The 24,408-nt window shown below is 45.2% G+C and overlaps 3 protein-coding genes and 1 long non-coding RNA gene across 8 annotated transcripts; 1 reads left to right on the top strand and 3 right to left on the bottom strand.

The window, feature by feature from the left end:
* Nucleotides 1-1,573: 1,573 nt before the first annotated feature.
* On the top strand, nt 1,574-3,344 carry LOC127299805 (uncharacterized). Its single transcript, XM_051329853.2, has 4 exons — nt 1,574-1,935; nt 2,027-2,238; nt 2,328-2,595; nt 2,888-3,344. The coding sequence occupies exons 1-4, from the start codon at nt 1,681-1,683 to the stop codon at nt 3,194-3,196; spliced, it is 1,044 nt and encodes a 347-aa protein (XP_051185813.1). The 5' UTR covers nt 1,574-1,680; the 3' UTR covers nt 3,197-3,344.
* Nucleotides 3,345-3,476: 132 nt separating this feature from the next.
* LOC127299807 (uncharacterized) lies at nt 3,477-6,783 on the bottom strand. 2 transcript variants are annotated; one of them, XR_007850669.2, is made up of 4 exons: nt 6,018-6,783; nt 5,533-5,604; nt 5,239-5,447; nt 3,477-4,400 (listed from the first exon to the last, which is right to left on the bottom strand). It is a non-coding gene; the product is annotated as an uncharacterized lncRNA (long non-coding RNA). The 2 variants fall into 2 exon arrangements; XR_007850668.2 differs by lacking the exon at nt 3,477-4,400 and having other exon boundaries at nt 4,803-5,447.
* Nucleotides 6,784-7,095: 312 nt separating this feature from the next.
* Nucleotides 7,096-10,913, bottom strand: LOC127299804 (uncharacterized). 4 transcript variants are annotated; one of them, XR_007850666.2, is made up of 3 exons: nt 8,580-10,913; nt 8,183-8,478; nt 7,096-8,043 (listed from the first exon to the last, which is right to left on the bottom strand). XR_007850666.2 is itself a non-coding variant. In XM_051329851.2 (2 exons), the coding sequence occupies exon 1, from the start codon at nt 10,774-10,776 to the stop codon at nt 8,629-8,631; it is 2,148 nt and encodes a 715-aa protein (XP_051185811.1). In that variant the 5' UTR covers nt 10,777-10,913; the 3' UTR covers nt 8,026-8,478; nt 8,580-8,628. The 4 variants fall into 4 exon arrangements, 2 of the variants coding, with proteins under 2 accessions (XP_051185811.1, XP_051185812.1); XR_007850667.2 differs by having other exon boundaries at nt 7,096-7,862; XM_051329851.2 differs by having other exon boundaries at nt 8,026-8,478.
* A 2,627-nt stretch (nt 10,914-13,540) lies between these two features.
* LOC127299803 (ACT domain-containing protein ACR12) lies at nt 13,541-18,807 on the bottom strand. The gene is made up of 10 exons (XM_051329850.1): nt 18,555-18,807; nt 16,926-16,977; nt 16,361-16,474; nt 16,137-16,231; nt 15,674-15,752; nt 15,488-15,547; nt 15,315-15,370; nt 14,209-14,314; nt 14,053-14,121; nt 13,541-13,963 (listed from the first exon to the last, which is right to left on the bottom strand). Exons 1-10 carry the CDS (start codon nt 18,674-18,676, stop codon nt 13,901-13,903), a joined length of 816 nt encoding a protein of 271 aa, XP_051185810.1. The 5' UTR covers nt 18,677-18,807; the 3' UTR covers nt 13,541-13,900.
* Nucleotides 18,808-24,408: the final 5,601 nt, after the last annotated feature.

Here is a 24,408-nt window from a genome sequence, read left to right as displayed (position 1 = left end):
ACTACCATGACTAACTATAGTTATAATGGAAGTCGGAATATCAGAACTAAAAGAAACCAAGAATCGACAAAGCTGCGTCCATGCTCACTGCCATGATCTATGGCTGAAGAGGCGGCCTCCAGACTCTGGTGTGTCGTTGTTGACGTTCCGGAGGTGTAAAAGTGGCCAGCGGTGGAGCCTCAACCCCAATGGAGAGGACCAAAGGACTTATTGCGTTTTTTCATATTGGCTTCAGGGTCATTTGTGTAATTTTCCAGAGATATGCTGAATTTCATTTCTTTCATGGTCCTGGATGTAAGATGTACCTACCGACGATGTGTTTTTTTTTTGAACAGGTAGAGGTCCAGAAGGACCCGGATGCTGCCTCATATATAAACGGTGGATGAAGAAGTTAGGAGTCCACAGACAAACCAGGAACTGCAGAAGCACCCCAGAAATTACAACAAGGTCCTCAGGACAAAAAGTTAAAAAGCAATCGGGTCCTCGAGATCCTTCTCCACCATCGAGCACTGAGCTCCGCCGCCGCGCCAAGAATACCGGCACCGGGGACGAACCACTTGGGCCAGCACCATTGGAAGGTGCGCAACAGCAGGAGCTGAAGATCCTCTGCATCGGCATGAAGCCTGGAGGTAGATAGACCATCGAATCGAGGCCTAGGAGGGTCGCCTTTCGACCATGATGAGCAGAGGCAGGGCGGAGGTGACCGCCGACTTGAGTCCTCCGCTGAAGAACTCCTGAAACGAGAGCAAAGAAGCTCCCTGACACAACAGATGTTCCCCGCCGTCTCCAAGCCACCGCTTCCTGAACAGCCGCAACTCCCCTTCCCCCCTCGCCGCCACGGCCGGCCAGAGAAAGGAGCAGGACTGCCCAGAGAAGCTTGTGCTTGGCACGGGATAAGGGCCCTTTATTTTTGGAGTAGCCCGCCGCCCAGATCTTCACCGCATCCGACTCCGACCGCCGGAGTAACTCATCGGAGAAGAAGGTCGCAGGCCGGCTCCAGATCTCGGCCGAGAGATCTAGCAGCCAACTCCCGGCAAAGTGCCAAACTCCAGCATAAAGCCAAGAAAACCTAGATCTACTAGAACTATACACTAACCTAGCTCCGGCGCCTCCCCTAGGCCATCTCCGACCGGCTATGCCAGTGGAGAGGCCGTCGGATCAGCCCGGTCTCCGGTGGGAGTCACTCAGCTACTGTAGCGTGAGGAGAGAGGGGAAGGGGGGGGAATGAGCGTTCGCCCCCGACAATGTGTTAATGCAGCCCTCTGAATCCTTGGAGACCCCTTGCCGTTAAAAAGAAAAGAGTCAGAACCAAGGACTAGTACAAATAACCTACCCTGACGTGATTTGATTTGGAAAGCCGTTTTAGTTTAGTTTTCCACATTGATCTTCGTGATGTGGAAAAATAGATCTACGCCTAAACAAGCCATGTGGAGCTAGTGGAGATGATAATTGTATTTGTTTACGGTTAGGAATAAGCCAGGTAGTGGAGGAAAACAAAGAAAGAAAGCGACCCAGGGGCAGGGGTCCCGCCCGTGCAATGATGCGCACACACTACCAGTGGAGTGGAGTAAAGAACAGCCCACATTGCAGCTTTGCCCCCGCACGCAAGCAAACCTTCACAGCTGACTGACAGGCATCTCTCGCCTGAAACTGAAACTGAAAGGACCGGATCTGGGAGGAATGGTTCCAAGATGGATCCTCGTTCTTCCGGTGCTGCTGCTTGCTTTGGCCTTCCAGGCCATTCTCCGGGCACCGCCTCCAAAACTGTGCGGTTCCGCCGGCGGGCCTCCAGTGACGTCTCCCAGGATCAAGCTCAGGGATGGAAGGTACCTCGCGTACCGGGAAGATGGAGTGCAGAGAGACAAGGCCAAGTACAAGATCATCACGGTGCATGCGTTTGATAGCACCAAGGACTTACCCCCACCTGTTTCCAAGGTAAAGCAGATAGCTAAGTGCAGTACGATTGAAATACAATGATAAGCGAAATCACCATTTCCATTTGTTCCTTTTCTTTACCATAATTCAGGAGCTCGTGGAAGAACTGGGAATTTACCTCGTTGCATTCGATAGAGCAGGGTACGGGGAAAGTGACCCGAACCCTGGTAGGAATGTCAAGAGCGAGGCACTGGATATCGAGGAGCTCGCTGACCAGCTGGAGCTTGGACAGAAGTTCCATGTCTTGGGGGTCTCGATGGGAGGATACTCAATTTGGGGATGCCTCCAGTATATACCTCACAGGTAAAAACAGAAATCCCAGCCATATGTAGTAGGTTCACGAGATACGTAACTCTTCAGAGTTGTAAACATATGATTTGTTGTCGGTGCAGGCTTGCAGGAGCTGCGCTAGTTGTGCCAGTTATCAACTACTGGTGGCCTTCTTTTCCAGCAGAGTTGTCCAGGCAAGCCTTCAAGAAGATGGTTGTGCCAGAGCAGAGGACCCTCTGGATTGCACACAATGCGCCTTACCTGCTATACTTGTGGATGACACAGAAGTGGCTCCCTTCTTCTGCAGCAGCCATGCATCATCCTGAAATATTTAGCAAGCATGATGTGGAGGTGATTCAGAAAATGATGGCAATGCCAAGATTCATTGAGGTAAATTAAATCACGATTATGGAATGTAAGAATATACTTCAATCACATGAAATTCCTCTTCACAGAACACTCGAAACAACAATATAAAAGTGCAACAACTAAAATCCTTGAAGAGCTACGCCCACCATAGAGACAACTAATAATATAATATACATGAAATTTTTCATGCAAATACACACTAACAAAAGAATACAATCAAATTTAATCTCAAGCAGGAGCAGCGCTATAAATCATAAACCACCCCTTGTTCTACTTTGTTGTCATAACATTGATTTGTGCCTTCCATTTTCAGAATAAATCAAGGCAGCAAGGCGTTTATGAATCAATCCATCGTGATTTACTTGTTGCTTTTGGAAACTGGGAGTTTGATCCAATGAATATTACAAATCCATTTCCTACAAATGAGGGTGCTGTGCACATCTGGCAAGGATACGAAGATAGGCTGGTGCTGGTTGAGCTGCAGCGGTACATTTCAAAGAAGCTCCAGTGGGTCAAGTATCATGAAGTCCTAGAAGGTGGACATATGTTCATGCTGGTAGATGGATGGACTGACAAAATCATCAAGACACTCTTGGTAGGAGAAGAGGCATCACCTATGTGACTGAAGATTCATCTTTGAACTGTTGGGCGGTGAAGATGCTACTAAGATTTTTTTTCCATTGGAACCATATTTGTCCTATGTGACCATACTTTCACTTGCTCACTTTAAACTCTTTCTCCAGTACAATAAGAAATTAAAGTACGCGATACCTCGTTACTTGTCCTTTAGCTAACAAAGCCTACAAAGGTTGGATGTTCAATCATGATTCATGAGTAATAAAATGGTGAATATTGTAAGAGTACATGTAATGCCACCCATTATTCCACCTCTTGCAGATGACATTGAAGGCATATTTATAAAAGTAAAAAAAAAAACATTGCACAATTTTGGATCATGGTCTAGACAAAATCACGAAAAGACAAAATCATGAATACCTGGAGGGTGTAGAGGATAGCTTCAGATGGGGCTGGGAGAAAGATTTCTCCTACTCCACGCGCTCGGGCTATCGCGCGATGTTCGGGGCGAGGGTGGATATGCCAGGGACGCTTCAGATATGGCGCTCGAGGGCTTCACCAAACTGCAGGGTCTTTCTTTGGCTGGCGGTCAGGAACAGGTGTTGGACAGCAGACAGACTTAGCAGGCGGGGTCTCCCCCATCCGGCTGCGTGCCCTTTCTGCGACCAGAGCGAGGAAACCCTGGACCACCTGCTGATGGGATGTGTGTTGGCTCGAGAGGTTTGGGTGACTTGTCTGCGCTGGTGGGGGAAGCTGCACTGGATGCCGCAGGTAGATACGGGTTTCGTTGGATGGCTGCAGGGCAAGCGTGGAGGACCTGGAGCAGACCGCGACCTCTGGACAGGTGTGACTCTCATTTGTTGGTGCCTCTGGCGTCACCGAAACGACATAGTGTTTGACAGCGTCGCACCTTCCAAGTCCACGGTGCTCTCAAAGATCTCTGACGAGGCTGAGTTGTGGAGAGTGGCCGGGATTTTTAGAGACTCTTTTGCACCAGTAGATAAGTGGAGATGCCGCGAGTAGTCCGGTAACGTGTGTGTGCTACCTTTTCCGGAGGTAGCAAGGAGTTGCGCTTTGTGGGCGTCTGTGCCTCGAGCGTGTTGTATGTCGGCCTTCTGGCCTTTCTCCTATGAAACAGATAAGTCTATCCATGACGTATCCTTAAAAAAAAGACCCAGTGAATGATCACACCAATTTCCCCTTTCTCTTCAAAAACATGCCAGATGAAAAAGCATGAAGGCACATCAGACCTAGAAAAAATCACGAAAAGACCCAGTGAATGAGCATGACCATTTTCCTTTTCTCTTACAAAACATGCCAGATGAGAAAGCATGAAAGCACATCAGGATTTATGTAACACAGATGGATGCAGGTTTTCATTGCAAGCAACAACCATTTCATTTAGTATCATTGTAAGAAACAAAAAATGCAGCATCCATTGTACTAACAAACATCATGCAATTAACATTCAGCACATAAATAGAGAAATGAAAAAAAGTGGTTTGCCTTCTCTCAGCTAAAGGATGATCTCTCTGAATGAATGATAAGAATTCTCTCCATTGTACGAGATGTCATCTTTTCATCACACCTTAACTTAACTAATTTAATCAACACATATTTTTAATGCATGCAAGCATTTGTTGAAAGACCGTCAACCATTGTGCATGCCATACTATCAATGATAAGCCAGGCCAGGTTTTCTATCCAGTGGCAACATAACCTGAAATCCTCTTACTAGTCCTTTCTATCTATATAAAAGGTTATGATATAAATAACCACAAAATAAACTGGAACAATCCATCATCGAGACATGGTTTCTCATATTTTACTTTGTTCACCATGTTAACAATATACTCCCACGGTCCGAAAATGCAAGATGCGCTCTACTTTTTTTAGTCAAGAATGCACAACTTTGACTATGATTTTCATTTATATGTCTGCAAAGTTGGTATAAATATATACAGAATAAAAGTATTTTGCAAGACAAATACAACGATATCATGTATACAGGCTCAATCCATATACTTTAGTATATATTAGTGGTCAAAGTTGCGCATTGAAGACGGTACAAAATCAAGCCTGCCTTACATTTTGGGCTGGAGGGAGTACCAAAGTAATTGTTTCACTATATGCCTGCCTAAAGTATCTGGATGGAAACGCTTCATTTCCTGAAGGGTAAAATCATGCTTCGAGTCATGTCACAGAAAAAGCATGGAATTCATATTTCATATGCTTGCAATGCTTATGCAACAGATAAGCATACATGTGCTTCAACTGTTAAGTCGATGATGAATTATCTACAAACAACAGAAAATACTTGGGATAAGTAAATCAATGATACTTCAAACAAACAACACATGCATGACTGGTAGTGCTATAAACCTCGTGGAAATCGTTTCTGCCTTGAGCAGGGGCACAGAAACATTGAAGAGCACATGGATGACTGCATCAATTCTGAAACATAAAAAAGACTGTTAAAGGAACACGCTGGAAAATTAAATTACCAGCTCGATGCCAAAATTTTGAGATAAAATTGGCATTCCTGATCCAACTAAGAAATTTAGTCCATAGCATTTCCATGTACACACCTGAAGTGCTATTACTACGCACTACAAGAATCATGCGCCATATGCCAAAGTCAATAAAATAAAAATAATCCTCATAAAAAAATTAAAGGAAATAGATCATTCTGTATTATAATAAGTCAAATGACCAGAACAAAATTGACAATAGAATACTCATGGTATTTTTTACAAAAAAGATTTTATAAAGGAGAGATGCATTTCTGAAACAATAATAACCAAAATAAATGGAGGGAGTGCCACATGCACAGGCTTGCATGCTATGCGGTTGGGCGTTAGCATCACCTGTTGGCTGTTTGTGGTCTGATCATTAGCTCGCCAAAACTGGTCCGAGCTCCTATCCTGGGTACAACCTACGAGATACATCCCAGAGCTGCAGGTGATGATTCCACTGCATGGTGGCAAATAACTGTCCAGTCAGTATCCCAGTGAACATGAAGCACTGAAACACTTGCATATTCAGGGGCGACATGCCAGGCTTGGAAGAACTAATAAACAAGATAAACCCAAGGGCCTTCTGTGGGTGTGTTAGACTGGTTGGGCTATGCTTTCTCTTTCAGAGGGTTAATCCACCCGTATCAGGAACTCTCTTGTTCCCTCAATGCATTGACGCAAAACTTTTGTGTTCTTCTAGAGAGAAAAATAACAAAGCAAGGTTACTGCAACCTGATCCAGGTGGATTAGAATTTCGAGTGGAGCTAACCATACACACTACTAGTGAATGCATAGTGAAGATATATTTAGTATTAAATGCTCATATGAATGTTAAATCCTCCATGATTCTGAATTCCATCAAGTCACTTGCATATAGAATTAAATTTGAGTTTTGATATACCAATTAGCTGTTTAGTATCATGCATTATCTATAAGCAACGTTGAGTGTAGTGTGTACGCCTATGAGTTCGACTAGCCTAGGTTGCCATGAGGCACATGCGCAAAAGTACGCTGTTAAATATGTATGTCCCTTCTAACAATGATTAATGATGCATTTTCTTCCCATAACTCTTCTCTCATTTACTTTAACAAATGAACTACTCCCTCCGATTCATATTAATTGACTCCAATATGGATGTATCTAGAACTGAAATGTGTCTAGATACATCCATATTAGAGTCAATTAATATGAACCGGAGGGAGTATTATTTGTTCAAAACAATTTAAACATGTAATTCATAAAATGTAATGTAACAGAGATCAAGTACAAACGAAAAAGAACCTACCTAAGAGAAAGCATCTGTTAATTGGTATCAAGTTAATATGGAAATATGCGACCATAATATAATTTTCATTCCTCAAAAAACAACTATGCTCATAAAACCAGAAGATGGGACTAGGAGACTAACCTTCACAAATAGAGGGGTACTCAACATTAAAATTCACATATGTATCAATTTGATAATATCTTTCTGTATCAAAACATGAATTTGGTCACATCAGAATAATCAAATGAGAAGTACCTCATGGTGAATTTATCTTTTTCGAGAACTACTTCCGAAGAAACAGAACATGAGGGAAAGAACAATCTCCCTTTTTAATAGAACATGCAGTATGCCTGCATGCCATTACATTAGGATAGCGAAACAACACTTACAACTTTGTCCCCTGACCTAGCAACAAACCACCAGATTTGGATTGAAGCAAGACATTGAGAGAAAGGGTGAAAGAATAAAAGATAAATTGTACAGAATCATGCCTAGCTAAGAAATTATTCAGCTAAAGAACTTCTGCATGACCACCATGAATATTTCCAGGCTCCTTATCACACCAACTGGTTAGTCCTTGACTGTCCTCATTAGCTGCTTCACTGACCAGGCTTTGTCATGTTGAAAAACGAAGTGCACTTCTAATTTGCATGGGAAAGAAAAGGCACCGATTATCCTTTTTTTCCAACTTGTCCAGGTTAACAGCAGGACAAAGGAGACAAATGCCCTCCTGTTCCTCAATCCACCAACGACCAAATTCCCACCCTACCCTTGGGGTGCAGGCTCGTAGACCTCTCCAGGGCAGCATGAAAAATGTGCTTCCACTCTGAAGGTGATCAATGGTTCACGATGTAATAAGCAGGGTACAATCCGTAATTCGGCAGCCCCCTCCTGGCTAGCGACTCCGCAGTTCAGCAGCAGCACGAAGCTGTGCAATTATGTTAGAGCACAAACAACTGAAACAAGAAATGGTTGGTTTGACCAACAGAAGGGCCTTCCAACTGCACTTTAATCTCATATAAGTAGACATGTTTTGGCTACCAACAATCGAGACTTGAGACAAAGTTCCCCTCCACCCACCATACTTATCATTGAGAAAAAGAGAAGATCTATTAAAATGATCAAAGAATGGGAACACTGTTACATATCTGACAAGTCAATGTGTGTGCCAGATGCCTATGGCAAAATTGACTGTGAATCTGTGGTACAAGGATTATTCATTTTACAAAATTCTTGGTAGTTACTTACCAAGAGAAAGCCTATACGTTATTGTTGAAGCTTGGTGCAAAAGGTCCATAGCCATTCACTTTTGGGACAGTAGGTGTTTGGGATGCATGGTCAAAAGATTTCCATTACGCCATATCAAAAGAAAAAAACAATGGGGCAAAATGGTATAGCTCCATGACCATAAGCATATGGCCAAGGGGAAACTGGGAGGAAGCTCACACAGCAAGAGAAGGACCTGTTTGTGTTTAACAATCTCTCTGGAAAGCACATAGCTCCATTATCCAGAGAATGTCACCCCAGGTTCCATCTGCCATCTGCTGATTGAAAACAAAAAATCAATATATGCTGGAAAATATAACCATAGTTAACTAAACAACAAACTGATGAAGAGAACATGCATATAGGAGAAAATTCTTACAGAGTTCTCCACCAAGCAAGGCCACCGTGATCCTTTCTTGAGGACCATCCTAGACACCCAAAACAACATTCTCCAAGTACTGGATTGCCTTGTGCATGTGGTCTTCACCAAATCCCTTAAACAAGGCGTTATGTGTGCAATGGTCTGGATGAATACCATTCTGATGCATTTCGCAGTACAACCTTATAGCCTCCACCCAATTACCTTCTTTACAGTTCCCATCTATCAAAAAGGTGTATGTGCACTTGTTTGGCACCAATCCTCTCTCCAGCATCTCATGAAAATGTCGATAAGCCAATTCAGTTCTCCCCATCCGGCATAATGCATGCATCAGCACATTATATGTTATTTCATTAGGTTCCACTCCTTCCTCCAGCATCTTCCGGAACCAACCATATGCTGAATATAGATTTCCCCTCCTGCAGTATGTGTGGATTAAAACAGTATAGGTCACAGCCGAGGGTGTCAAACCACTTGCAACCATGCCATAAAAAATACTATTTGCTTCCGCTAGGCGCCCCCTCTCACAATGTGCATGGATCAAGCAAGTGTATGTGACACAATCAAGCTGTAAACCATCACTGACCATCTTCATCCACAACGCATAGGCATCTTTCAGGCTACCAGTCTTGCACAGCCCATCAATAAGAATATTATATGTAACTGTATCAGAAGGAATTCCTCTCAGCGTCATCTCCTCCCTCAACTGAAAAGCACCGGAAATAGACCCTAGAGTCAGCTCTGCTAAAATCCTCGTGTTGTAGGCAAAGGCATCTGGTTGTAAACCTTTGCTCAGCATTTCATCAAAGAACACCCTGACCATAGCAAGGTTCCTGACCTTGCATGACCCATTCATAAGAATAGTATATGTACAAACATCGGACAGGCAGCCCTCCTCTGTCATCTTCTCCTTGATTCTCTTAGCCCCCTCTAAATCGCCTAATCTACAATAACCATCTATAAGGATATTATATGTCAAAACTGTTGGAGCTAACCCTGCACGCCTCAAATCACCAAGCAACGAAAGTGCCTGCCTCAAATTCCCTGCCTTACAATATCCATTTATTAAGGAATTATAAGTAATCAAATCTGGCGGCATCCCCATTGCCCTCATTTCCGCAAATATCACCAGTGCCGCCTCAGCATTCCCTCTTTTAAACAGCCCATCGATCAATGCATTGTATGTCACCACCGTTGGCGGAACGCCATCATTCTCCATCTCCCGCTGCAAAGCTCTAGCCTTCTCAACGAAACCCCTGGCTAACAACCCAGTGATAAGTGGATTATATGTGAAGGCTGATGCTTTCTTGGACAAGCGCAATCTATCAACCAGCTCAGACGCCTTGTCCAGCTCACCATTCCTGGCCAACCCGCTGATGACCACATTGTAGGTGACATCATCCGGCAAGCACCCAGCAGCCTGGGCCTCCATGTCCCTGAGCAGGCTGACAGCCTGATCGATCCTCCCCGACTTGCAGAAAGAATCCAGCAATGTATTGTATGTGACAATGCTTGGCTTGACCCCGAGCTGCAGCATATCAGAATACACAGCACTCATGTCATCCCACCTGGCCGCACGGCATAGCACATGGAGCACGATGTTGCACTCCTTGACGTAAGGGGCTACGCCATGACGGGCCATCTCTTGGAAGACCGAAAGGCATTGGGTCGAACAGGTGGTGGGCACGGAGCCGTGCGCCTCGCATTCGGCTGGGAACTTGGTGGACATGCGTAAGAGGAGGTTTAGGAGGTGATAGGAGGAACGGGACAGGGGATACGTGAGGAGGAGGGAGATGAGGGGCAGGAGCAGGCCGGCGTGGAGGGCGCGGAGGGAGACGGGGTAGGTGGCGCTGTTGTGGCGGGCCTCGGCGAGCGGGATGAGGACGGCGGCGAATGCGGACGCGGAGCGGGGGAAGCCGTGCGGGGTGCCCTCCGCCCACCGGAATAGCTGGCGCGCGAGGACCGGGAGGCCGCGGAGCGCGGCGTGGACGTCGCCCGTGGCAAGAACCCGGCGGAGCGGATCCGGTGGTGGGGGATCGGAGGTGAGGAGTGGGGAGAATGGGTTGTCCTCGTGATGCGGCGGGGGAATCAGCGCCGGCGACGAGGAGGAGGAGATGCGGCGGCTGGAGATAGCTGCTACGATGGCGGCGGCGGCTGCAGGAGCTTGGGATTTGCAGGGAGGTGTGGAGAATAGCATGGGTTAATGTTCGAATCCTCCCCGGCGGCGCCCCGCCATGAATGGCTGCGGCGGCGGCGGCGGCGGGCGGGCGGAAAGGAGGAGTTCGATGCGGTCTGTACGATGGCTTCGTGGCTCTCTCGACTGCATACGAGTTTACGAGGGTGCAGTGGTAATAATTTAATTTCATATGGGCTCTTCCCGAAATGGGATGTATTAGGGAAATTTCCATTCGAACCACTATACTAGTCCCTCCTCCGCACAAAAGGAGCTTCTCACACATTTGACTAATGTATCTATATACTAAAAAGTATTTTAATACATTTAGATTTAGAAGAAAAAAATGACACCCTCTTATAGACAAAGATAGTACCTACAAACTTCTACAAAAAAAAATACTGCTTGTTTGTTCGAAAAAAATGCTTGTTTGTTCGAAAAAAATCAGTTTATGATATACGGAGTACTAGACACTTAGTTTCCTAATTTAAATAAAATTTACTTTCTGAGGTACTCTTCTCCTCGATAAAACTTTATCCTTTAAAACTGATTATGACACCCACCCCCATTTGACATTTGGGCATTGTTTTTTCTTTTTTTTTCTTTTTCCATGTTTTGGCTTATTTCCACGTGTGTCTCAATTTCATGCCCACATGCGCCACCCCATCCATCGGCTGCGACACAACGCCTTAGTTCCCTCCTGGTCCACGGTTTCATGTAGCCACCTTCGGTCCATCTTCCACTATGCATCGTTGTCAGTTTCATAGTCGTCCTCCTGTTCTAGTATGACATAGCCTACAACCCTCCTCCCCCCTTTCGTTTGGCATTGCATCCATCCCTAGCATATGCTACTCCAGCGTCGGCATTGCCTGCCCTCTAGCTTATGTGCTCTGGCGCGAGACGACCACTCTATTTTGCACATGCCGAGCACCCTAGAACCCTGACACGGGAACACCACTGCCTCCACGGCATCATCACCTCCACGGCATCGTAAATGTACCCGTTGATGGGTATGAGTACGGGTGACGAGTATGAGAAAAACTTGTACCCGTTGATGGGTATGGGTACATGTGACGGGTGACGGGTAAAATTAAAGGTAACGAGAACGGGTATGGGATGGCTCTACCTATACCCATACCATGCGGGTGCCATCCCTAGACTGAGAGGAATAACTGTATGCAACAAGGCGATTGACTTAGGGCACGTGTTCCCAAGAGACATGGAATCGCTCTCTCCTTTCCCACACATGCAACCGAGGCGCAACAATGGAACAGCTCCAAGGAAATGGCCGATTGATCACTAGCTATCTGGCCAGGCCCATACCTGCTTTAAGAACCATGCTAGACACAACGTGAAGGGAGTCTAGGCAACCAATCAGCCTATTTTGACCTGCAACCTACCAAACACACCCTATATCTACTGTGTTTTTGAACAAAGATGGCCTCGAAAGGCCTGGAAGATTCGCGGTGGGTACATAAATTACATCGTTGCCCTTTTGCTTCTACTGCCCTGGAAAAACTAGTATTTTAAGTACAGGCCACGAAATTTGCAAAAAGAACCCTAGCAACAAAAAGAGAAAAGCAATCCAATGCTTGGGCACCATCTCCACCACACGCCGGCGACCTCCAGGTGCAAAGCGCCGAGATCAAAGAGGGATTAGCTCGATGTGCTCTCCATACTGACGAGAACTCAACTGCGCCGGCCATCTCAACGCCTGCGAGGACGAACCGCTTGGAGAAGAAGCCATGGCGAGCTCCTGCGCAAAGTTGAAGAGAGCCTCCTATAGTCCTGCGGAGGTTGAACTCCTAGACGAGGGCCGCATGTCGGCCACGAAATTTGGGGGCGAGGCAGCGAAGCCGGCTTTGGTCCCCCATTGAAGAACTCGGCATAGAGATGCAATGGTTGAAACCACAATCATCCAACACCACGGCTCCACAGATCGAAGCGTCCCTCCGCGACCATCACCACGATGGCGAAGCAGAGGAAGCGAATCGACCTCTTCTCCCTGATCTGGAGAGCTCAGATCGAGCTTTGTTGTAGAGGATCTTGGCGCCGCCGTGTACTCCTCCGACTCCTTCCACCGGAGCGCCAGGAGCAAGCACAGCACCACCAACCGCCGCCATGAGGAGCTCGAACACCTCTGCAACTTGAATCCCCATGGCATCTCGCCAATCTCCACGTGTAGATCCTATAAAACTAGCCCTAAAACTATAGAGGGGGCCGAGCCCCTCTACCCGTCGTCTCCGGCCGGCCGAGCCGCCAGAGAGGAGGGGGAGAGAGGCTCGAGAAGGCCGGGGAGCTCTCACAAACGGGGGAGGAGAGAGATGGGGGGGGGGGGGGGGGGGGCAAGGGAGGGAATGAGAGCTGGTTCGGTTCCCTCTATATCTACCGTGTTATCGACGTACTGCACCATTTGCAATCCACGGGCAAGAAGATAACAATGGGAGAACCAGGAATATGACCCAGCTACGGCAACTTATGGTGGGGAACTGGGAATATGGTACACCAACCTCGATTACTAGTCCCGTATTTACCTGCCGGCTAAAAGATGGAATAAAATTGCTTCTAGTCTAGACAAAAGTGTGCAAGGGATCACAAATTCCAAACCCCGTTTTGGCAGGCTACAGCCAGTGAATGGAACAGCCACGCTGGGATCAAAGACAAATTTACCTTTGACTCCTTTTTGGAATAAGTGCCTTTGATTCTTTGAAAGCAGGGTCAAAACCAGCAGCTTCCGTGGAGACTATTTAGCAGAGACCAATGACACCGACACGGCACCATTTTGACATGAAGAAAGACCAAGATCTTCACGCACGTAAACCTGGTTTTTTACATGCACATGAATTATACTATGATGAAGTACAGACACACACTCAACACGCAAATATGCTATCCAATATGATTGATTCCTCTAGGGTAGGAAACCAATGGGGGATAATGGCTACCCAAAGCTCCCAGGGGCCAGAGGTTCGACAACAAAACATCGAACTGCATCAGAGGGCCCAGTTTTAATGCATTTTGGGAACATATGTGCCACATTTTTGTTTGCTTACAAACATAAATTTCTGAGCAAGGGCTTCAAAGACAGGAACTCGAGACAAGCCCGAGTTCGTCGTCTGTAGCTTGGAGCCCGTGTACCACACAGCAATCAATAGCTGTCTTCATCTGTCTCAGGCCTCCGGAGGTAATAACGTAAGCAATTAACCAGCACCTGTAAAAAGGAATTTGTCACGAGATATGAGTGTGATATTTCTGACATAAGAAAGGTAAGTAAATACGCTAATCTTATCTTGGGAATACCTGAGATAACGAGCTGTTTAGTTTTGCGCCTCTGTAACTCACATGAAACTTGTCCTTGGCAACCAAGCCCTGAATAAGACATCAGGCGTAAACTAAGGAAGAGGGCCTTCACAGAGCTGAGTGACCACCATAACAAAGAGACAGAAACTGGCATACCTCAGTGTCAATCTCAGCTGATTCCACATCACAGTTTACGTCCGTGATGATCTTGATTACTTCCAAGAGTAAGCCTGGGCGATCAGCTGTCTCTATGTAAAGCATGCTGCACATGTTCAATCAACACTAGTGAGGAAAGTAGATGATGCACATCATACGAAGAAAAATGATGAGCAGCTATAATTAAATATCCGCAGATGCGATTCTTTTCAAATGATGGGTACGTACATTTTTTCCCTAATATCCGTAGTAACGCCTAACATGATCAACTATGAAACAAGATGAACTATCCAAGGGTCAACAAGTTTGGTCAGCATGGCCTCTTGCCAAAAAAACAAAAAACAAAAACTCAAGCAGTGTGATCTGTACCTAGCTTGTCTTTTGGTTGAAGTGCCTAAGGTTTCTATGCTGAATTAGCCCAGTTTTAAGACCTATAGTTGATGCATGATTGTGCCCGAACCCGACCAATCTGGACATGTTTATCGAGGAAGTATATGAAGCCTCCAACACAACGAAGAATCTATGCACCTGCCAACAACTCAAGAGGGACATGCCTTGCCACTTGCCAAATGCCTATGCTTACTATGTCAGTGATTGTTTCGATGGTAAATTATGTCGGTGGTTTAAAAATTTCAAATACTCGACAAGCTTATAGGCCTCAACCCTCAAGGAAATTCAGTCAGCACCCATGCAAAACCCTCCATTGAGATACAAGGTAACGGTAAGTGAAACTTAGTTTCGCAGCATTAAGAGAAGATAGCAGATAGCTAGAGAATATAGTTTGTCAAATGTGTAGGAATAGTGCTATTGTACCCATACAGCCACACATATAAACCATGGTGCAACATATACAGGATGTCAGTGTATGTCAAATATGTATGATAACTATTATATGTAAGCAAACTTAGTATTTAGATTGCTAAATGGGCCGAATAGTTGGCACACAACATGCATGTGGATACCATAGAACTAGCATATGTGGGATGTCATCTTATGCCAATTATGCATGGTAACTATGACATGTGTTGCAATCAAGTGGTCATCATACATGCTGAAATCATGCTAAACGAGTGGCATGCAATCATTAGAAACTATCAGAATCAAACCTTCTTTTCGGTCCATCATCTTCAACAATGACATGTGTTGCAACCTCAACATCAATCTGCCATAAATATGAATTAGTTGCTGAAGAAATAGGAACAAAAGATTGCATGTCTAGCAGAAGCGAGGATCAGCATATGTGCTGAACTAGCAGGATGAGAACATCGACTGAATTCACCTTATTCTCAGGGGCTTTTATTCCAAAAAATTCACCCATAGCTAGCTTCTCACTTGATTCCTATGCAAATGTTTCAAACACTATGTGTTATTTTCATACTTAAATTCAGCAAAATGATAACAGGTCTAAAACTACCTACACCCAAAATCCAAAACACAACTCAAGAACTGCAATTCTAAAACATACAGGATGATACTGCAGAAGGTTGTTAATGATGGTCAGCCGTATTGTTTCTAACATGTCTGGATCCTCAACCTTACGCCCCCTGGATAGAAGATTAAAACAAGAGAAGTAAGATCAGAACATGGCCAAACCACCAGCACTATCTTAGCATGCTAATCACAGGGTGCAATTTTTAAGGAATATTTTGAAAAACTAGTGTGGCTGGTAAGTCAAAACTAGTGAAACAGTACTTTGATGAATGCATCTGTAATGAGTGTGTCCAATGATAAGTACTTTGAATAGATCACAAGTCAGCTAAATTCAAATTTAAGTAAATAATATGTGGACATTACACAGTTGGGCCAAGTTTGGCAGTCAAAAAGTGATGCATCATGCAGACAAATGCCCTCTTTACTTCTCCAAATGCAAACAAACAACTAAACATCGTGTAAGAAAATGCAGCAAACAGAAAGTTGCATGCACCCACAATCGCATGATGTGGAACTTTGTTTGTGTGACAGATGAATCAGTCGACACACTTCCTTTCGTCACATCAAGGCCCAGGTCCTTGAGTGCCTTCATCTGCAAACAGTGAACACCACGACACAATAATGTATAGATACACCAGATCTATAACTTAAAAATCATAAACACATATCTTAAGCAAGGAAGCCCAAGTAAAAGGAATCCCCGGCATAAGAAAATACATACCGTATCAAGTAGTGCCCCCAAACGATCTCCAAAACTTAGCTGCACAATGGTTGCATCACGGTCTGAGTCTTGGTCTATCAGTACAACTGGCTGTGGAACTGGATCATCAGCTGTCTGCGAGATATTTTTTTGCAAAAAATGCACGATAGGAATGATCAGCATTAAAATAGAAAAGAACTGAGAAGACATAAAAAATCATTTCCAATGAAAAACCTAATCATTTGAGTACACTAAATATTGGCAGTGCCTATCCATACAATGCATTATTGAGATATGATATGAAGCAACTCTTGGTAAACATTGCTATTTTGACACCTGAGGTCTAGGACTATATTCTTTACAGCAGCCCTCAGAATAATATATACAGTGAGACCTAAGAGGTAGACTGGGATTCTTCAACATAAATTTAAATTGAGTTGTAATTCCAGATTTCATTGCTCAGGAACACGAGTCTTCGGCACGTTTCTTAAGCAGCATTTCAAGGCTGAGGAATATACTGCAGCACTAGAGTCAATAAGCTCCACAAAGTTTTGGTGATTTGAGAGACATGGTCATGCAGACATACCGCTGAAGAAGCTCCCAACACATTAGCTGAGTTGACAGATAAGCAACAAATCCTGGAAAGACGGCAAGATCGATACAGGATTAGTACACAGAAACAATTTAGGAAAGGATACTGATATGAAGCAGAAGACAATGGTACTGCAGACAAATAGCCAAAGCAAAATAAACTCTAAATGGTTTCATGATTTATCTGCAAACTGGCTCTCAGTAGACTTAAGCCACTACCCTCTTTACAGGTCTCCTGGTTATAAGCCCCAAAAAATACTCCAAATATAATCAGCGACACAGGTCTCTGAAGTTCGGAGAATAGCCATATAACTCTAGAAGCTGCCGCTGCATCCTAGCCTTTGGATGCACCAGGTCCTCAGTTTCAGCCATAGGCTTAGCTCAGTTTTAAATTAAGTTTTTTCTTGCTCGTTTTTGTTTATCCAAACCGCTGGTGGTGCTGCACATTTTCGTGCTTTCTTGGCGCTTCTCCTAGTACAATATGACGCGAACACAGTTGTGCTAAGCACACGGTATATCTCAAGAACAAGATATAGCCTTTTGAGAGGAAGAAAAAAAAACAGAGCAACAGGAAGTCCATTGTGCAGAAAACCCGGTCCTCGCCGCCTGAGATTTCTTCGTTTACATTTAAATCTAAATTACTTTTGACTTGGTGTCGGTATGATTCGGACGAAATCTGCAGTTGTATGCATACACCATTTCCGTTAATAGGCTTCATTCCGCTGCCCCTAACGACGTCCTAGCACAATGTTTTTAAAAGTTTGATCTCGGGGTTTTCTACATCCATGCGTGGAACTCAGTGCAAACGAAAGCATATTTCTGAAAGAGATTGAATATGTACACTGAAACCAAGCTTGAGTGTAACAGTTAAAACGAAACCAATATCACAATCATGTCTAATGTAATCTCAAAGATACATGATGATAATCAAATTTCACGGTCTGCCCTAACAACGCCCTACTTACAGTTTTTAAAATTTGATGCCGCGGTCCCTGCGTGGAGTATTCAGTGAGAACGAATGCGGATTTTTGAAAAGACCTCGACGGTTGGACACGAATACCAAAACTAATAAGCTTCAGTAACAGTTAAAAACAAAACAATATAGAGCATTCTGACAATCATGTCTAATCTAATCTTAAGGGTACAGGATAATATCAGAGATTCACGGTAAGTCGGGCAGAATGTATAGGATGGCCCTAATAAGAGTAAGTAGACGTTGTGCATACCGGGAAGAACCGAGGGGCGTATCCTGAAGTCAACGGCAGCACGGCCTATTCCTCCTCTAGGATTTCCCTGAGCTAATCTAAGGAGCAGGTGACGACGAGGTCGCGGAACCGAAACGCTGAACCAAGCTCATCTCAACTCGTGGCAACAAATCTATGCACGATTAGTCAGCTGATGCCGTTCCCGGTCGAAAAACGGGTGGCAGCAGCGCTCACTCCGCTGCCAATCAGACGCGCCGCCCGATCACAGCCCTGTCATCCTAGACTCTGACGAACTGAACGGCAACCAAGACAGGCGCGCGCGCGCGCGCGCGGCGGCACAGTAGTACAGTACAAAAGATTGCAGGATCGGGTTCGGAACCGGGAACCCGGCGCGCGGAGGGCGGGGCCAGATCGCTCACCTCCGGGGAGGAGTCCTGGGGGCGCCGAAGCGGAGGGACCCCCGCGGGGCAGCGGCAGCCGCGCCGGCGGCGGCGGCGGCGGCGGCGACGACGAGGCGGTGGTGGGAGGTGGCGAGCGCCATGGATTGGTGGTCTCAGTGGGAGTCGGGGCAGTGTTGTCGCAGTCGCGGTGGCGCCGTGGTTGCGCTTGCGGGCAGTTGGGGTGGGAGGGAGGAGGGAGAAAAGGGGCGTCGGCCGCGTGCGTGCGTGCGTAGGTGGTTGTGACCGGGACGTCGGATTTCTTTTCTTCTGGTTGTGCACCCACTTGGGCAAGCGCATCGTTGTTGTTGTCTCGCGGTAGTGCGCCGGTACGTCACGCCTCGTCTATTCTAGGGAGTCCCGTCGTACTTGTCCCGTCGTGTGCGCCACGGGGTCGATCGATAGCGGCGCTGCTGCTGACCTTGCCGGCTCGCCAATGGTTGCGCCTGCACCAGCTGCAGTCTGTCACAAGACACCACCTATTTGATCTTGTCCAACTATTTCATTCAACTTTGCATATGGTTTAGAGCAACTTGAGCATCTCCACTCGCCAGGCCCCCAAACGACGCTTTGAGGATGGCGGATAAGAAACTTTGAGGATGGCGGATAAGAAATGGAGAAACACCGTTTTCGGTCAAGTCCTTCTAAAGCTAAATAGCGTTTCATTTTATGCTCGACGTTCTCAGTAAAGACATTATACATAGAGTCTCTACCAGGAACACCGATATACCCGGGCATAGTTCGGGCTCGACCGGGCTTCGGGTCGGGCCTAGCAAAGCCCGACTCAAAAAAACCAGGCTCGGGCCCGGTCGGCGGGCCGGGCCTAGAATTTCGTCCCAAACCCGGCCCATCACAACAAATACCCATCGGGCTTCAGGCTTCGGGCCTCGGGCCGGACCTCTTCCTTATTTGGCACATGTTTCAAGCCCAAGCCTCACCCAGCGCAACCATCAGGCCTAAATCTTCGGCCCACAGGCATGCTCGGGCTGGCCCAAGCCCAGAAATTTCGGGCCGGGCCGGGCCGGGCTTCCCATGGCCAAGTATAATGCCGAACAGAAAAACAGCATCCAGACGCATGCATGCAGCCCCTACTCCCCACATATTATTCTCTTTTACCACATTTTCTCTCACCTACTTTTCCCACACATGGGATGGTCCCCTCTATTAAAATGCATGCATCCGAATGTTGTTTGATGGACACGGCTGGGAATGGCCTCTTTTTTATACAGATTTTTAGTATCTTCTGTCCGGCACTGTCTCCAAACGTGCCCGAAATCGTCATGTCGGACGTTTTTTGAGGGATGCGACTGCATATCCCGTAAAAAATGAGCAAACTCATAAAATAACCGAATTTTACGGTTTAGGTTGAAAAATATGTGCTGATTAGATTACATAACCTAGTCCGACTCGTAAAACTTTTTACGGGGCATGAAAAATCCACTCCTCAAAACATCAAATCCCCAACATTGTAGGCGAACTGGTGGTCAAAGTTGGCGGTTGGTAAGTTCCAGCTCCCGCGCATGCTCTTTCGCCGCTAGACTCGCTGGAGTCTGGCCAAATTTCAACAATGGACACGTGTTCAGCGCAATTTACTCCACCAAACCCCTCCTGGTGAGCTCTGCTCGCCTTTCCCCTTCTTCCTCATCCTCTCCATGCACCATAGTCGTCGTTGTGAAGTTTGTCCCGAGAGCATCCGCCATGGTCGTGGACCTCCATGGCCGAGCTCCTTTTGTGGAGAAGGGCGACGTAGCGACCTCAACATGGTCGTGGAGATGAGCGTCATGCCGACTCGAGGTGGAGTCGTGGCGAGGGAGCGGGAGGTGGCGCGTCGAGTTGGGGACGGTAGGAGGAGAGGAGAAGGGGCTCAAGCTGGCAGCGGGGGTGAGATCACATGTGCAGGGTGGAGCAGGCCGACACCGACGAGCTAGGCGAGGCAACGAGCGAGGCGAGGGCAGGGTTCTTGTAACATCCCAAATTTCAATAAAAGAAAGTTAGAAGAATTCCAGAGAGCAAAATTTCAAACCAACAAAAACTTTTTAAATTGCATATAGTGCCATGAATAGGACTTGTGCATTTGATTGATATGCCATGATGATTGTTATTATGTGTATATGATAAACCCTAAAACCCTAAAGTGATCATGAGAACATCACAAACCAAATAAATCAAAAAGAGAAAGAAATCAAATAAATGCAAAACCCTAAAAACCCTCACATATGCTCTATGGCATTTTTATAAATTTTGACCCTAGACCAATTTGGTCTTCACCATTAGTTGAATAATGTTACTAAACACTTATTACAACTTTTGGAATCAAAGAATCACAATTCAAATGAATTTCAAATGCAAAACTTGCTCACATATGATAATGGTCAAAACTGACAACTATAGTCTGATCACTATTTTGAGCCATTGCAATTCAATTTTCTCAAACCAAACCTTGCCAACTCTTTGCACCACATCCAAGTCAACATCAAGGTGAACACTTTTTGTAAAGATCACCATGCCAAATTCTTTCTTGATCACTAGCTATGCTCAACCAAAGTTGCAACTTTTTAACATATGTAACAATCTCACACTTATCAATTTTTGCAAAACTTTGAATTCAACAATTCCACCACCACCTCTCATCATCTCTGGTCATTTAGGACTCAACCAAACACACACAATTCAAATTGGTCAACCATTTGAATTCAATCAAATTTAGGAAAAATTCACAAATTGCAACTATAGACTATTTGACACTATTTGAAATAGTGATCTACCTAGCTCTAATCTACCCCAAATCTATTCTACATGGTCCCCTGGTCCCCTCTCACTCTTAATGTGCATAGTAACCCTAAGAGGGAGGGCACACATGGCATAGCCATGGCCATGCCGGCCATGGGCACGTGCATGCCCCTCCCCTCTCTCCCTTCTTCCTCAGCCACGGCCACCGTGCCCAAACGACGCCACCTCACCTCCTACACCACCTAGCCACCGACGTTGTCGAGGAGGAGTGATACGTCTCCGACGTATCGATAATTTCTTATGTTCCATGCCACATTATTGATGTTATCTACATGTTTTATGCACACTTTATGTCATATTCGTGCATTTTCTGGAACTAACCTATTAACAAGATGCCGAAGTGCCGATTCTTTGTTTCTTTGTTTTTGGTTTCAGAAATCCTAGTAACGAAATATTCTCGGAATTGGACGAAATCAACGCCCAGGGTCCTATTTTGCCACGAAGCTTCCAGAAGTCCGAAGGAGAGACGAAGAGGGGCCACGAGGGGGCCACACCCTAGGGCGGCGCGGCCCCCCCTTGGCCGCGCGGCCCTGTGGTGTGGGGCCCTCGTGCCGCCTCTTGACCTGCCCTTCCGCCTACAAATAGCCTCCGTGACGAAACCCCCAGTACCGAGAGCCACGATACGGAAAACCTTCCAGAGACGCCGCCGCCGATCCCATCTCGGGGGATCCAGGAGATCGCCTCCGGCACCCTGCCGGAGAGGGGATTCATCTCCCGGAGGACTCTACGCCGCCATGGTCGCCTCCGGTGTGATGTGTGAGTAGTCTACCCCTGGACTATGGGTCCATAGCAGTAGCTAGATGGTTGTCTTCTCCCCATTGTGCTATCATTGTCGGATCTTGTGAGCTGCCTAACATGATCAAGATCATCTATCTGTAATCCTATATGTTGCGTTTGTTGGGATCCGATGAATAGAGAATACTTGTTATGTTGATTATCAAAGTTATATCTATGTGTTGTTTATGATCTTGCATGCTCTCTGTTACTAGTAGATGCTCTGGCCAAGTAGATGCTTGTAACTCCAAGAGGGAGTATTTATGCTCGATAGTGGGTTCATGCCTGCATTGACACTGGGACAAAGGATGAAAGTTCTAAGGTTGTGTTGTGTTGTTGCCACTAGGGATAAAACATTGATGCTATGTCTAAGGATGTAGTTGTTGATTACATTACGCACCATACTTAATGCAATTGTCTGTTGCTTTGCAACTTAATACTGGAGGGGGTTCGGATGATAACCTGAAGGTGGACTTTTTAGGCATAGATGCAGTTGGATGGCGGTCTATGTACTTTGTCGTAATGCCCAATTAAATCTCACTATACTCATCATGATATGTATGTGCATGGTCATGCCCTCTTTATTTGTCAATTGCCCAACTGTAATTTGTTCACCCAACATGCTGTTTATCTTATGGGAGAGACACCTCTAGTGAACTGTGGACCCCGGTCCAATTCTCTTTCTTGAAATACAATCTCTTTGCAATACTTGTTCTACTGTTTTCGCAAACAATCATCTTCCACACAATACGGTTAATCCTTTGTTACAGCAAGCCGGTGAGATTGACAACCTCACTGTTTCGTTGGGGCAAAGTACTTTGGTTGTGTTGTGCAGGTTCCACGTTGGCGCCGGAATCCCTGGTGTTGCGCCGCACTACATCCCGCCGCCATCAACCTTCAACGTGCTTCTTGGCTCCTCCTGGTACGATAAACCTTGGTTTCTTTACGAGGGAAAACTTGCTGCTGTGCGCATCATACCTTCCTCTTGGGGTTCCCAACGAACGTGTGAGTTACACGCCATCAAGCTCTTTTTCTCGCGCCAGATGTCGGGAGATCAAGACACGCTGCAAGGGGAGTCTCCACTTCTCAATCTCTTTACTTTGTTTTTGTCTTGCTTAGTTTTATTTACTACTTTGTTTGCTGCACTAAATCAAAATACAAAAAAATTAGTTGCTAGTTTTACTTTATTTGTTATCTTGTTTGCTATATCAAAAACACAAAAAAATTAGTTTACTTGCATTTACTTTATCTAGTTTGCTTTATTCTTGTTGCTAAAATGGCCAACGCTGAAAATACTAAGTTGTGTGACTTCACAACCACAAATAATAATGATTTCTTATGCACACCTATTGCTCCACCTGCTACTACAGCAGAATTCTTTGAAATTAAACCTGCTTTACTGAATCTTGTTATGCGAGAGCAATTTTCTCGGGTGTTAGTTCCGATGATGCTGCCCATCTTAATAATTTTGTTGAATTATGTGAAATGCAAAAGTATAAGGATGTAGATGGTGACATTATAAAATTAAAATTGTTCCCTTTCTCATTAAGAGGAAGAGCTAAAGATTGGTTGCTATCTCTGCCTAAGAATAGTATTGATTCATGGACTAAATGCAAGGATGCTTTTATTGGTAGATATTATCCCCCTGCTAAAATTATATCTTTGAGGAGTAGCATAATGAATTTTAAACAATTAGATACTGAACATGTTGCTCAAGCTTGGGAAAGAATGAAATCTTTGGTTAAAAATTGCCCAACCCATGGACTGACTACTTGGATGATCATCCAAACCTTCTATGCAGGACTAAATTTTTCTTCACGGAATTTATTGGATTCAGCTGCTGGAGGTACCTTTATGTCCATCACTCTTGGTGAAGCAACAAAGCTTCTTGATAATATGATGATCAACTACTCTGAATGGCACACGGAAAGAGCTCCACAAGGTAAGAAGGTAAATTCTGTCGAAGAAACCTCTTCCTTGAGTGATAAGATTGATGCTATTATGTCTATGCTTGCGAATGGTAGGCCTAATGTTAATTATAATAATGTTCCGTTAGCGTCATTGGTTGCTCAAAAAGAATATGTTGATATGAATTTCATTAAAAATAACAATTACAATGATTCTAGGCCATATCCTGCTAATGGTAATTCTCATGGTAGATATGTTTCACCTAATGAAGAGAAGATGCTAGAAATTGAAAGATCCACTAAGAGCTTTATGCAATCACAATATGAGCAAAATAAATTGTTTACTAAAACAATGAATGAGCAAT

The sequence above is a fragment of the Lolium perenne genome, chromosome 5 (assembly GCF_019359855.2).
Source record: "Lolium perenne isolate Kyuss_39 chromosome 5, Kyuss_2.0, whole genome shotgun sequence".
NCBI classification, from domain to species: Eukaryota; Viridiplantae; Streptophyta; class Magnoliopsida; order Poales; family Poaceae; genus Lolium; species Lolium perenne.
This window is presented reverse-complemented; position numbering and strand designations above follow the sequence as displayed.

Coding starts and splice junctions, on each gene's coding strand:
- LOC127299805 (XM_051329853.2), top strand. CDS start 1,681: ATGGTTCCAAGATGGATCCTCGTTCTTCCGGTGCTGCTGCTTGCTTTG. Junction 2,239..2,327: donor CTCCAGTATATACCTCACAG/GTAAAAACAGAA, acceptor TTGTCGGTGCAG/GCTTGCAGGAGCTGCGCTAG. Junction 2,596..2,887: donor CAATGCCAAGATTCATTGAG/GTAAATTAAATC, acceptor TTCCATTTTCAG/AATAAATCAAGGCAGCAAGG.
- LOC127299804 (XM_051329851.2), bottom strand. CDS start 10,776: ATGCTATTCTCCACACCTCCCTGCAAATCCCAAGCTCCTGCAGCCGCC.
- LOC127299803 (XM_051329850.1), bottom strand. CDS start 18,676: ATGGCGCTCGCCACCTCCCACCACCGCCTCGTCGTCGCCGCCGCCGCC. Junction 15,753..16,136: donor AAGTTCCACATCATGCGATT/GTGGGTGCATGC, acceptor TCTTCTATCCAG/GGGGCGTAAGGTTGAGGATC. Junction 15,548..15,673: donor ACCTTCTGCAGTATCATCCT/GTATGTTTTAGA, acceptor ACATTTGCATAG/GAATCAAGTGAGAAGCTAGC.